At 46.7% G+C, this 13,467-nt stretch overlaps 1 protein-coding gene across 1 annotated transcript in view; it reads left to right on the top strand.

The window, feature by feature from the left end:
• The window catches only part of LOC148852127 (conserved oligomeric Golgi complex subunit 1-like), a 30,631-nt gene extending 17,686 nt beyond the window's left edge, over window positions 1–12,945 (top strand). Inside the window, exon 6 of the mRNA XM_088942500.1 lies at window positions 12,147–12,945. Within this exon, the coding sequence (XP_088798626.1) occupies window positions 12,147–12,320 (174 nt within the window). The 3' untranslated portion in view covers window positions 12,321–12,945. The remainder of the gene's footprint in view (window positions 1–12,146) is intronic.
• The last annotated feature ends 522 nt before the right edge of the window (window positions 12,946–13,467 follow it).

The following is a 13,467-nucleotide window of genomic DNA, read 5'->3' as shown; positions in this document are numbered from 1 at the left end:
GGTAAATGCGGAGATTTTGCATTTATTCTGTAATCAGATACCCATCTCTGGTGAAAATCTAGAATTTAAGATCGTAAATTCTAGATTTTAAATCTAGATCGTAAATTTTGGTCTGATTAACAACAATAGGTCATGTGATCACTTGAATGGTCATGTGACTCGAGGGGAAGGGCCTGCGTACAACTCGATAGAGGGGACGAGTCGACTCGTCTATCATCGTCTACCTCAGTCCAGGGGATTAGTTTGAAGCTTGCGTCTCAGCCTAATGTAGTTCCAAACAAAGATGGGGATTGTAATGGTGAAATAGCAAAGGGAAGGAAGAAAAATCAGAGATTTCAGGAGAAATGTGTTAGATATTTGATGTAACCGTTTTTGGTCACGTATCATTTTTTCGTGATGTATCAATTTTTTGGCTAAGTACCTCGTCATCTCGTCCGCTCCCATGTGGTTGGTGACTCAGGGGCTGAAGTGGAGCTCCTTGGTGGCGAGCTGCCTAGTGGCGCGCTGCCTGGTGTCGAGCTACCCAGTGGCGAACTGCCTTGAAGAGCTGCTTGGAGGTGAGCTACCTTGATGAGCTGCCTGGTGGTGAGCTACCTTAAGCTCTGTTGCTCTTTTAGAGGCCTGCTAGGAACCGGATGTCAAAGGACCCGGGGGTGTTTACCCGGTGAGGTCACTCCGATGGCTAAGTTAGCACTTAGTAAAGAGAGCCTGAAGAATGATATTAGAGAATGAGAGAGCTAGAGAGCAGGGATTACCACCTCTTCCTTCAGCATTTTGCATCATTTTTTAGCATACCTTTGCCCCTGGGGGGTGAGGTCTTTATATATTGGAATCCTCGTGGGTTAGGTGGAGCAGTTCTTGGATTCCCGCTGTGATGGGACCTGCTTTCGTGTTAGGTGAGGATAAAGCCATCAACTGGTAAGGTTGCCCATTTCTGCCTGACTGGGGGAGTGGGTGAGCTAATATAGCCGTTACAAGTCACAATCCTGTAAAATCCGAGGTACGGTGGTGAGCTCCTCGAGGTTGTCAAGCCGCCAGGTCGGTGTCTGGGCCAGGCCGCTAGCTCTTGCCAGGGCCAGGCTGCCAGCTCGTGCCAGGGCCTGGTCGCGCCAGGGCTGGGCCACCAAGTCGCGCCTGTGCCAGGCCGTGCCTGGCGGGATACCATCAACTTAGCAAAGGCAAGTTGTTATTTGGGTGTCACCTAGTTGTTTTAAGGTGCCAGGCTACAAGATGGCGAGCTGCTTGTAAGTGCTGCAAGGTGGCGAGCTGCCTGTAAGTGCTGCAAGGTGGCGAGCTACCTGTAAGTTCTGCAAGGTGGCGAGCTACCTATAGGTGCTGCAAGGTGGCGAGCTGCCTAGTTGTCAAGAGGCTGCCAAGTGTCATAATGTAATTGAAGGGTCAAATCTGCCCTCATCATTTGCCCGCCACTCCCGAGCTGAAAGTAACTCGGCGAAGGGAGTAGATTTATCCTTTTGGTCCGTAATTCGACGAGCTTGTAAGCGCTGATTCAGTTTCTTAGGCTCTAGGAGCTGCTCGTAAGGTGCTGAGGTCTCTGCCAGTTCGGTACTTTAGCCCTTAGGTTTTGGGAGCGACTTATAGTCCACTCTTGTTGATTTTGTCCATGCCGACGAGGCGGCTGGCTCTTGTGCAGTAGTGTTGCCCATGCCATAGAGGCGACTGGGTCTTAAGCAGCAGTGTTGCCCATGCTGTAGAGGTGATTTGGGTCTTAAGCAGTAGTGTTGCCCACGCCGTAGAGGCGATTGGGTCTTAATCTTAAGCAGTAGTGTTGCCCATGCCGTAGAGGCGACTGGGTCTTAAGCAGTATTGTGGCCCTTAGGCTTTGGGGAACGACTCGTGGTCCACTCCTGGACTTTGCCCATGCCGAAGAGGTAGTTGAGTCTTAAGTAGTAGTGTTGCCCATGCCGTAAAGGCAACTGGGTCTTAAGCAGTAGTGTTGCCCATGCCGTAGAGGCGACTGGGTCTTAAACAGTATTGGACCTTAGGTTTTGGGAGCGACTCGTAGTCCACTCCTGAACTTTTGCCCATGCCGAAGAGGTGACTGGTTCTTTCAGCAGTATTGGCCCTTAGGCTTTGGGAGGGACCCATAGTGCACTCCTGAACTTTTGCCCATGCTGAAGAGGCGACTGGGTCTTTCAGTAGTATTGGCCCTTAGGCTTTGGGAGGGATCCGTAGTTCACTCCTGAACTTTTGCCCATGCTGAAGAGGCGACTGGGTCTTCCAACAGTATTGGCCCTTAGGCTTTGGGAGCGACTTGTAGTCCACTCCTGAACTTTTTCCCATGCCGAAGAGGCGATTGGGTCTTTCAGCAGTATTGGCCCTTAGGCTTTGAGAGGGACCCGTAATCCAGTCCTGAACTTTTGCCCATGCCGAAGAAACGACTGGGTCTTGTTGTAGCGCCGAGGTCTCTGCCTGTGAGGTGCCGAGCTGCCTGGGTACTGAGCAGCTTGTGAGGTGCTGGGCTGACTAGGTGCCGAGTTGGATTGATGAGCTTCGTTGCTCTTTAGAGACCTGCAAGGAACTAATGTCAGAGGACCCGGGGTGGCTAAACCGGTGAGGTCACTCTGATGGCTAAGTTAGTACTCTCATAGTAGACTGTGAGCTAGAAATCACAATCTAAGAGCTAGAGCTTGTTTACTTGTTTTTGAGGCTGGTGCCTTTTCAATTCGTAAGTTCGCGCCTGGGCCAGGCTGCCACGCCTGCGCCCGTGCTAGGTCGCACCAGGTCGGCGCATGTGCCAAGCTGCCAAGTCGTGCGTAGGCCGCGCTAGGTCACCCTAGGCCGCCGGTGGAGGCCTTAGAGCTATGATTGCACTGCCTTCGTCTCGTAATGCGAGAGCTTCAGTTTTTTGGAGTTCATAAAAAAAAGGAAACAATAAAGCGAGAGCTTCAATTTCTAAAAAGGTGAGGACTTAGCTTTCTGGGAGAAGAGGACTTAGCTTTTTGTAAGATAAGAACTTAGCTTTTTGTAGGATGAGAACTTAACTTCTTGTAGTGTTTCCCACAGACGGCGCCAAATGATGTAATGGTTTCTGGTCACGTATCATTTTTTCGTGATGTATCAATTTTTTGTCTAAGTACCTCGTCATCTTGTCTGCTCCCATGTGGTCAGTGACTCAGGGGCTGAAGTGGAGCTCCCTGGTGGCGAGCTGCCTAGTTGTGACGGTTCAGCCACCACCAGTGCCATCAGCACGCCATCCAAGTGTTTTGGGTTGGGTCCTTGTACTCTTTTTGTAAGGGGGGTATGCCAATGGCAATTATGTAAATAGTAGTATGCATGTACAATATTTTGATGTATTATTCTGTCACTCCCCCAAAAGCTTAACGTACTCTTTGAGGGGAGGTAGGTAGTCGAGTGAGCTCATAAGCGTGTAAAGGTTAAGCACGAGATCCCCTCGACACTGTACTGTGTGCTTGTGCTTACCACTGATTAATGCAATACAAGTGGCTTTTGTCTAATTTGTGTGCACTCCTGTTTCCTTTTGCGTGTTGTTGCATGCTTTTGTAGGCTTTCTCGACCCCAATCGAGCGCCGCACGGGACCCCGTCGACTAGCCCCGTGACAGTTGGTATCAGAGCCTGGTTGACACTATCGGTTGTCAAGCCCCACGAGTCCCTGTCGTGCCCCGCAACAACACCACCCCGATGAAGAATCGTGACACGCAAGAGGAGATCCAAGAAGGGATCTCACGGGTTTATTATGAGGACGAGCCTAGAGATAGCTCTCCCAAAGACAAAGGCGTTAGCTCAAAGCATAGCAAGCGTGACAAGTCAGTTGACAAGCTTGCGACCATGGACAAGCGCATCATGCGCTGTGAAGCAGTGGTTGGAGAAACTCATGACCGCGTGGACGAGCTTCAACTCAACCTTGAGACCGTGGCTTCGGTCGTGGAAAGATTGGAGGACCAGTTCGGTGATAGCTCCAACAAGCCAGACAACCCCCTAGAAGACCTGGTGAAGTGCCTACAGATCCAGCTCGAAGACTTGAAGGGCGAAGTGACCCTCCTGAAGAGGCTGATGGCCAATACAGCCAGCACACCTGCTGCTCCAGCCCCTCCAAAAATCAAAGTCCGCGAGCCGACCTCATATGCAGGGACCCGCAATGCCCAGGAGCTTGACAACTTCCTGTGGCAAATGGAACAATGTTTCACCGCCGCCGAACTTGTTGAGGAGGCGGCCAAGGTGCGTACTGTTGTTATGTATCTTACTGATGTTGCTATGTTATGGTGGCGCAGGAGATGTGCCGTTGCAGAGCGAGGATTATGCTCCATTAATACCTGGTCCGTGTTCAAGAGCGAGATAAAGCGCCAGTTTTATCCAGAGAACGTGGAGTACCAAGCCCGTCGGAAGCTCAAAAACCTAAAACACACGGGCTCATTGCATGAGTACGTGAAGGAGTTCTCCGCACTATCGCTCGAGATCACGGACATGTCAGATAAAGACCTGCTCTTCAACTTCATGGACGGCCTACAACAATGGGCCGAGCTTGAACTCCAGAGACGAGGTGTGAAGGACCTTGCCACAGCCATGGCCGTTGCTGAACAACTGGTAGACAACAGATGACCAAGCAAAGACGGCACCAAACCCAACTCATATCAAGGCGTAGGGAAGGTTGGAGGTGATAGGAAACCTTACTATGCGCCCAAGGGAGACTCTGGGCCAAGTAAACCCAACACTATGAAGTTCTACAGGAGACCCGAAGGAGACTCGGGATACAGGGGTGGCCAGTTTGTGAAGAGAACACCTCCGGCACCATGCTTCATCTGTGAGGGAAAACATTGGACTAAGGATTGTCCTAGTCGGGGGAAGTTCAATGCCTTGCTTGCAAAGCTTAGTGATGATGAGCATAGCGAGGAGGAGAAGGAACCAGGGGAGACAAGAATGGGGGCTCTACGAAGACTCAATGCAATGAAGAAGAAGACGAGCCCGCAAGGAGCACTGAAGTTTAAGCCGAAGGGACTGATGTATGTAGACATTCGCTTGAATGGCAAGCCCACAAGAGCCATGGTGGATACAGGTGCTACCCACAACTTTATCTCTATGGAGGAGGCATCCCGAGTAGAACTTGCACCTACCAAGGAAGTTGGATGGTTGAAGGCTGTGAACTCTAATGCCAAACCCATACAAGGTGTAGCTCATGGGGGGGTCTTGCAACTTGGTGACTGGGAAGGGACGATAGACCTCTCAGTCGTGCCCATGGATGATTTTTAGGTTGTTCTCGGCATGGACTTCTTAACTCAAGTAAAGGCGGTGCCCATGCCTTTCCTTAACAAAGTGTGCATATTCGAAGATTAGGCTCCTTGCATGGTTCCAGTTGTGCCAGAGACTACGTCCACCCCAAAGATGCTCTCAGCATTGCAACTCAAGGATGGAGTGCGGAAAGGACATGCCACTTACCTAGCCACAGTGGTGGACTCCGACCTGCCTGACCCACCAACCGGGCATATCCCGCCAGCGATTGCTATGGCACTAGAAGAATTTCAGGATGTCATGCCTCCCACATTGCCGAAGAAGCTTCCCCCAAGGAGAGAAGTTGATCACAAGATTGAGTTGGAGCCTGGAACCAAACCACCGGCCCGCCCGCCATACAGAATGTCTCCTCCTGAGCTGGCCGAGCTACGAAAGCAGTTGAATGAGTTGTTGGATGCTGGATTGATTCGGCCTTCTAAGGCCCCTTTTGGAGCACTAGTCCTGTTTCAAAAGAAACATGATGGATCTCTTCGGCTCTATATTGACTACCGAGCTCTCAACAAGCTCACCATCAAGAACAAATATCCCATACCTTTGGTGGCCGACCTCTTTGACCAGCTCAACAAGGCCAAGTACTTCACTAAGATAGACCTGAGGTCGGGGTACTATCAAGTGCGCATAGATGAAGGAGATGAACACAAAACAGCTTGTGTTACACGATATGGGTCCTTCGAATTTCGGGTCATGCCCTTTGGGCTCACCAATGCTCCAACCACCTTTTGTACATTGATGAACAAAATATTTCATCCCTACCTAGACCAATTTGTGGTTGTGTATATTGAAGACATTGTAATTTACAGTAGAAACTTGGAGGAAAATGTTGACCACCTCCGTTCTGTTTTCCAGGTCTTGCGGGACAACAATCTATTTGTTAAGAAGGAGAAATGCTCTTTTGCCACAGAAGAGGTGGCCTTCCTCGGACATATAATCCGAGCAGGCACAATCATCATGGATCCAGGAAAAGTCAAGGCCATTCAAGATTGGGCACCGCCCACCAGGGTTATCGAACTTCGCTCATTCCTTGGCCTCGTGAACTACTATCGAAGATTCATCTTTGCATTCTCAGCACGAGCCACTTTTGAAGAAGACTAGTACGTGGACCTGGAGTGAACGTTGCCAAACAGCTTTTGATGACTTGAAGAGAGCTGTCTCAGCAAAACCTGTCCTCGACTTGCCTGATCCAAGCAAGCCGTATGAGCTACACACAGATGCTTCTGATTTTGCCATTGGTGGGGTCTTGATGCAAGAAGGACATCCCATCGCCTTTGAAAGCCGCAAATTGAATGATACAGAGGGGAGGTACATGGTGCAAGAGAAGGAGATGACAGCCATCGTCCACTGTCTCCGCACATGGCGACACTACCTGCTTGGCTCCAAGTTCGTGGTCAAGACTGACAACATAGCTACTAGTTATTTTCAGTCACAGAAGAAGCTGGGCCCTAAGCAAGCTCGATGGCAAGATTTCTTAGCGGAGTTTGATATGACTCTAGAGTACAAGCCAGGGCCAATGAACAGGGTTGCTGATGCACTTAGCAGGAAGGCCGAGTTTGCAGCACTATCCACAGGTGAAGGTCCCTCGCAAAGCCAGATCAGACTGGACATCATTAAGAGCATCAAGGAAGGACTCTAGAAGGACCCCATCGCTCAGAGCCTATTGACAGCGGCTCGTGAAGGGAAGACTAGGCGGTTTTGGGTTGAAGAAGGCCTTCTTTTGACAAAGGGAAGGCGGATATTTGTACCGAGAGTTGAAGACTTGAGGAAGACTCTTCTACGTGAATGTCATGACAGCTTATGGGCAGGGCACCATGGGTGGCAGCGTACCTTGGCACTTCTACAGCATGCCTACTATTGGCCACATATGGAGCAAGACGTTCGAGAATACACAAGAACATGCCTGATTTTCCAGCAAGACAAGCCTGAACGTGCCAAGCCTCTTGGACTCCTGCAGCCTCTTCCAACTCCCTCACAACCTTGGGAGAGTGTTTCCATGGACTTCATCAGTGGTCTTCCTGAAGTGGGAGACTATGCATCCATCATTGTTGTCGTTGATAGATTTTCCAAGTATGCCACTTTCACCCCAGCACCAAGGCACCTTTCAGCTGAAGACACGGCCTACCTTTTCTTCAAGCACGTGGTGAAATATTGGGGAGTCCCACAGAACATTGTTAGTGATCGAGATCCCCGATTCACTAGTGCTTTCTCGACTGAACTATTCAAGCTTTTTGGTTCGAACTTGAACTTCTCCAACAGCAGCCACCCAGAGTCAGATGGGCAGGCAGAGAGAATGAACTCCCTCCTTGAAGAGTACCTCCGCCATTTTGTATCAGCTACACAGAAGAATTGGGTTCGATTGCTGGACATTGCACAATTCTTCGTCAACTCACAAAAGAGCTCCTCCACCAATCAAAGTCCTTTTGAAGTCATCACCGGCCAGCTACCAAGATGTCCGCACAGCATCGCCAACGACCATCAAGGAAGATGCCCTCGAGCCTTCACTTTCACCAGGGAATGGAAAGAATGCCTTGACATCACTCGAGCCTCCCTAGAGAAAGCCTCCAGAAGAATGAAGAAATGGGCCGATTTGGGTAGACGACCCGAGAACTTCCAAATAGGTGACCTGGCCTTAGTAAAACTCCATACCCATTGCCTTAGGTTCTTTCGAAGAGTACACCCCGGGCTGGTGAGAAAATATGAGGGACCCTGCAAAATAATAGCCAAAGTAGGAGCTTCAGCCTATAGGCTAAAATTACCCCCCTGGCTAAAAGTACACCCTGTCTTTCATGTAAGCCAACTTAAACCCTACCATGTCGACAGCCAAGATACCTCCCAAAACCAAAGTCAATGCCCACACCCATCCTACCAACCACCCAAGAACCGATCCCTCGCCTCCATCCTCGACCATAGGTTGTCCCAATCCTCCCAAACATCAGAATGGGAGTACCTGGTGAAGTGGAAGGGACCTGCAGAAGAAGACACCTGGGAGCTAGCAGAAGACCTCCTTCCGTTCGCGGAGAAGCTGGACGAGTACTTGAGGAAGAATCTTCGAGGACGAAGATCGAATTGAGTGGGGGAGACTGTGACGGTTCAGCCACCACCAGCGCCATCAGCATGCCATCCAAGTGTTTTGGGTTGGGTCCTTATATTCTTTTTGTAAGGGGGGTATGCCAATGGCAATTATGTAAATAGTAGTATGCATGTACAGTATTTTGATGTATTATTCTGTCACTCCCCCAAAAGCTTTAACGTACTCTTTGAGGGGAGGTAGGTAGTCGAGTGAGCTCATAAGCGTGTAAAGGTTAAGCACGAGATCCCCTCGACAATGTACTGTGTGCTTGTGCTTACCACTGATTAATGCAATACAAGTGGCTTTTGTCTAATTTGTGTGCACTCCCGTTTCCTTTTGTGTGTTGTTGCATGCTTTTGTAGGCTTTCTCGACCCCAATCGAGCGCTGCACGGGGCCCCGTCGACTAGCTCCGTGACATAGTGGCGAGCTACCCAGTGGCAAACTGCCTTGATGAGCTGCTTGGAGGTGAGCTACCTTGATGACCTGCCTGGTGGTGAGCTACCTTGAGCTCTGTTGCTCTTTTAGAGGCCTACAAGGAACCAAATGTCATAGGACCTGGGGGTGTTTACCCAGCGAGGTCACTCCAATGGCTAAGTTAGCACTTAGTAAAGAGAGCCTGAAGAATGATATTAGAGAATGAGAGAGCTAGAGAGCAGGGGTTACCACCTCTTCCTTCAGCATTTTGCATCATTTTTTAGCATACCTTTTAGGGTTAGGTGGAGCAGTTCCTGGATTCCCGCTGTGATGGGACCTGCTTTCGTGTTAGGTGGGGATAAAGCCACCAACTGGTAAGGTTGCCCATTTCTGCCTGACGGGGGGAGTGGGTGAGCTAATATAGCCATTACAAGTCACAATCCCGTAAAATGCGGGGTACGGTGGTGAGCTCCTCGAGGTTGTCACGTTGGCACCTGTGTCAGGCCGCCAGGTTGGTGCTTGGGCTAGGCCGCCAGCTCATGCCAGGGCCAGGCTGCCAGCTCATGCCAAGGCCAGGCTACCAACTCGTTCCCGGGCCAGGACGTACCAGGGCCAGGCCACCAGGTCGCGCCTAGCGGGATACCATAAACTTAGCAAAGGCAAGTTGTTGTCCGAGTGTCACCTAGTTGTTTTGAGGTGCCAAGCTACAAGATGGTGAGCTGCCTGTAAGTGTTGCAAGGTGGTGAGTTGCCTAGTTGTCAAGAGGCTGCACTTAGTTGTCAAGAGGCTGCCAGGTGTTATAATGTAATTGAAGGGCCAAATCCGCCCTCATCAATATTCACAGACCAAAGTTTAAGAGAAGAGGGCCGATGGTGACAAGTGCTCTAAATGAAAGCAGAAAAAGGAAGGGAGAAATGTGGATCTGGGTGATTGCCAAGTATGACAAGAGCGGCAAGAAGAGTCTCATTGGTGAAAGAGGTACGAATCATGTGAGCATCTCGACGATTTTAGCAAAGAAAAAGCTTGATAACAGTACCCTGGGCAGCAGAGGTGTTGAGGTTTTTGGCAACTCTGCCGCGTCCAAAGCTTCAGGTTGGAGCAGGCAGAACTCTAGAAAGCCTGCTGCTTCGATGTCGGGAGTGGATCTCCATGTGGGTTCACAAGGGCTAGAAGGGGTTTTCATGAATCACGGTTTTCGGGACAAAAATCTACGGCAGGAAGATTGGAGGTTGATATGGGTCGTATGAGCAATCTTGATGAAATGGAAAAGAACCAGATAAATGAGGCAATCAACAAGAAACCTCGTAGTTTAAAAAATCTCAGTGCAGTGCATGTGATGAAGATATTCTCCAGGCTAAAACTTGGTCTAGCGGGGGAAGACCCCACAAAAAAAAAAAAAAAATTAAAAACTTCAAATGGGTTTATAAGAGGAAAAGATTTAGAGGCAATAGGTCATCTAGCAGTGATAGCAAGGAGACAATGATGCAATGCCAGCCTGTCCTCTCATTTAGGTAAGGAGCAACAGAAGGACAAAGTGTGCTGATGACTCTGCTGCTGGTAAGAATGCGGCAATGCAAAACAATGGTGGCGTTGACAACGAGACAGGGAGTGCGACTCTTCAGAACTCTGAGTAGAGAGGTCACGGTTGGAAAGAGCCTGGGTTTATTTTTCCGGGGTGGTGAAGAGTTTGAAAGAAGGAAAAGGGAAGAGAAGATGAACAAAAAACCTAATCAGGGTGGCGACAAGCACTGGAACAAAGATGTTTCAGGCCGGAAGGATGAATTTGTGGTGGAAGATTGTGGCTTTGGTTGTGGAGCAAAGAGGGTTAAGTTTCTGCTTAGGGGGTAGGTTTGGATGCTTTTGTTATTATGGGGATCTCTTGGTTTGTTTTATTGGCTTGTGCTCAAGATTGTTTTGAGAAAAGTTGTAAGTTTTTGCCATTTGGTTTTATGGGTTTTAGTATGGGATCTTTGAGATCTTTGTTGGGCTCTTGGGTTTGTTTCCTCTTCGGATGATGTCTTATCACCTTCATATTGTATTATTTTCCTTTTCTAATGAATTTTATCCTATTCTTCAAAAAAAAAATCACTTGTTAAAGCATGCTAACATGCTTCTTATTACCCTAAATATTTTGCTTTACTAAAACTGGTATTTCCTTGTACTGTGATGTCTTGCTTTTCTCAAAAGCTTCATTGATTTTTGCTCATTCCATGGATGTCTATCAATGCTGCTTGAGTGAAGACATAGCATGTTGTACTATCCACCCCATGGAACTACCCAACCCGTCTTTTATGCCTGCTCCTTTGGTAACCTGAGTGGTTGGGATATTGGTGGCTCCTTTGGGAACCAGTCTGGTGAGATCATTACAGGGACTCTATTAGATACTCCAGTAGAGCAGTGTTCATGACCCTCTTTCAGGGTTTTAGACTGTTGTTATTCCCTTGGTTCTGAGGGAGTGGGATGGGTAATAAGTTGTCATAGGGTGGATGAGTTATGGTGCATGCCCTTGAGTGTGCAATATTTCATCAGAAAGGCATGATCCTTGGCATCCAGAATTACCATCTTGTTTATATGGGTTTATAGGTCATTTAACAAAATAGCAAATAGCCTACCTAGAACAGGGGTCCATGGGAATAACTTTATTGGGGAAGAAATTCCAAGGTGAGGAGCTAGTACCATATCTCATTGGTATTTTTGCCTAATATTTGTCTGAAAACAAAGTTCTCCTTCGAGGTTTGCTTTCCCCTCAAGTCATTTGGGCTTCTGATTTTGCACCATGTTTGTCCACTAGTGCATCTTCTGATCAGACAACACAAACAAAGAACATATTATGAACCAATCCTGCAGAGTGGCTTCATATTCATGTTTACTTAACAGTGCTGCCATTGTATGAGATAGAATATGACTAGGTAATACTCGACTTAACTTCAGCATTAGTTTCTACTAATTGGGATTTGCTGCATGAATCCCATCCTACCAAAGCTACCATTGGGCTTAATAAGGTCAACCATCCATCAAATGTAAATCAGGACCACAGAGGCTCATAAATTTACCGAGTGATGGAACTAGATAAGCAAGCAAGGGACTTCAACAGGTAATAATTCAATTCAGTGGCTTAGACTTTATAAAGCCACATTGACTATGTACTACACAAAACAACACATGGGAAACCTACAAATCACAGATCATAGTGCCAACAATGGGGAAATTTAAGCCTTTGTGTTCTCGACTTCTTGTAACCAAAACCAAAACTACAGTAATACATTATTGCAGCAATATAATCAGATTTCAGTTATATAAGTCGATCATTTCTTGATAGATAAATAACTGAAGCAGTAGCATTTAATGTCAAACAAACTCTAGTTGTTTTTGTAATACTGATTTTTTTTTTTAATTGCCAGGTTGGTACTAAATTCGGAGAGAGCACATTGAAACTTGGCTCAATGCTCACTGATGGTCAAGTTAGCAGGCTCAAGGATAAATCAGCAGCTGCCATGTCCACATTTGGTGACATTCTGCCGGTTCAAGCGGCAGGCCTTCTTTCATCCTTTACAGTTGCAAGATCAGACCCTTGATTTCCAAATGAGATCCATTCTTTTCTTCAATCATGGTTATGTAATTAAGTGCAAACAAGAGGATATAGTTATTTTCATTAATCGGAAGAGATTCTGAAACTTCAACGTTTGAAAGTTGATGTTATGGCATCCACAACAAGATGCAGTTCATATGCTGAGGGAGGGATAGACAACATAGTTGAGGATGCTGGATCAGCAAATGGAAATATGCCATCGAAAGTTTGGCAGTTCTATTTTGAAATAAGTGGGTGTGGAAATAAATCAGGAATTCAGTCATCAAAAGCACACAGTTATGTAAACCATCAGCAATTTCAGCTCTCAGTATCAATTAAATCATGCAATACCATGCATTATCAGGAGCAGGACACCATTATCAACGGAGCATTGGTATTGGCCAGTTGGCCCTGTATGTGTATTTCTTTTGTCTCTGATCTCTCGCCCCCTTTTTAGCTTCTTTTTTTTTTTTTTAGTTTCTTTCCCTTATTAGTTATTTGTTTTGGTTTAAACATATATGATACATCTTCTCCCCTTTTAGTCTTAGGAGGATAAATAGATTTTGTTTTTTGCTACTTGAGAAAGATGAGTAGCTTATTTTAAAATGAAAAGCCCTGACAAGTTCACCTAAGCTATCTGTTGCCAAAAAGGTGAGATGCTCAAATTGTCCAGTTTATTTTTTTTTCTTTTAGATCTTTCATATAAAGTTATGGAAGTACATTTAAGGCAATTTTTAACTTCCACCTCATAAATTTTTATTTGTTTTCTGATTCTATTCTCCAAAACCCCACCTATGATAAAGTACCTACCCTTGTGTTCTGTTGAATTCCCCCATCTTTCACTGTTCTCAAATGTAGAAACATATAATTTATGGAATGGGGAATCTGAAAAAAAAAAAAACATCTTAAATTTAAGCTCAAATTACTTAAGTATAATGCATAAAAGTCATATTTTATAGTTTATGTGAAATGTGAATCATATGGATATACTTTCAAAAGGTTGGAAAATGGTAGAAGAATTGAAATATGCATGCATACTGAAATATATCTCATTGACATTTAAAAAATCTAATTGTAATGATTAATTAACTATTATCTTTCTTTTTTATTTTTTATTAAAATACATTTTTACCAAAAAATAATGTCTTTCATCT

This window comes from Nelumbo lutea, chromosome 5 (assembly GCF_056320005.1).
Source record: "Nelumbo lutea isolate HS-2025 chromosome 5, American lotus-T2T, whole genome shotgun sequence".
NCBI classification, from domain to species: Eukaryota; Viridiplantae; Streptophyta; class Magnoliopsida; order Proteales; family Nelumbonaceae; genus Nelumbo; species Nelumbo lutea.
The sequence above is the reverse complement of the archived record's forward strand: the minus strand, read 5'-3'. Positions and strand labels throughout refer to the sequence as shown.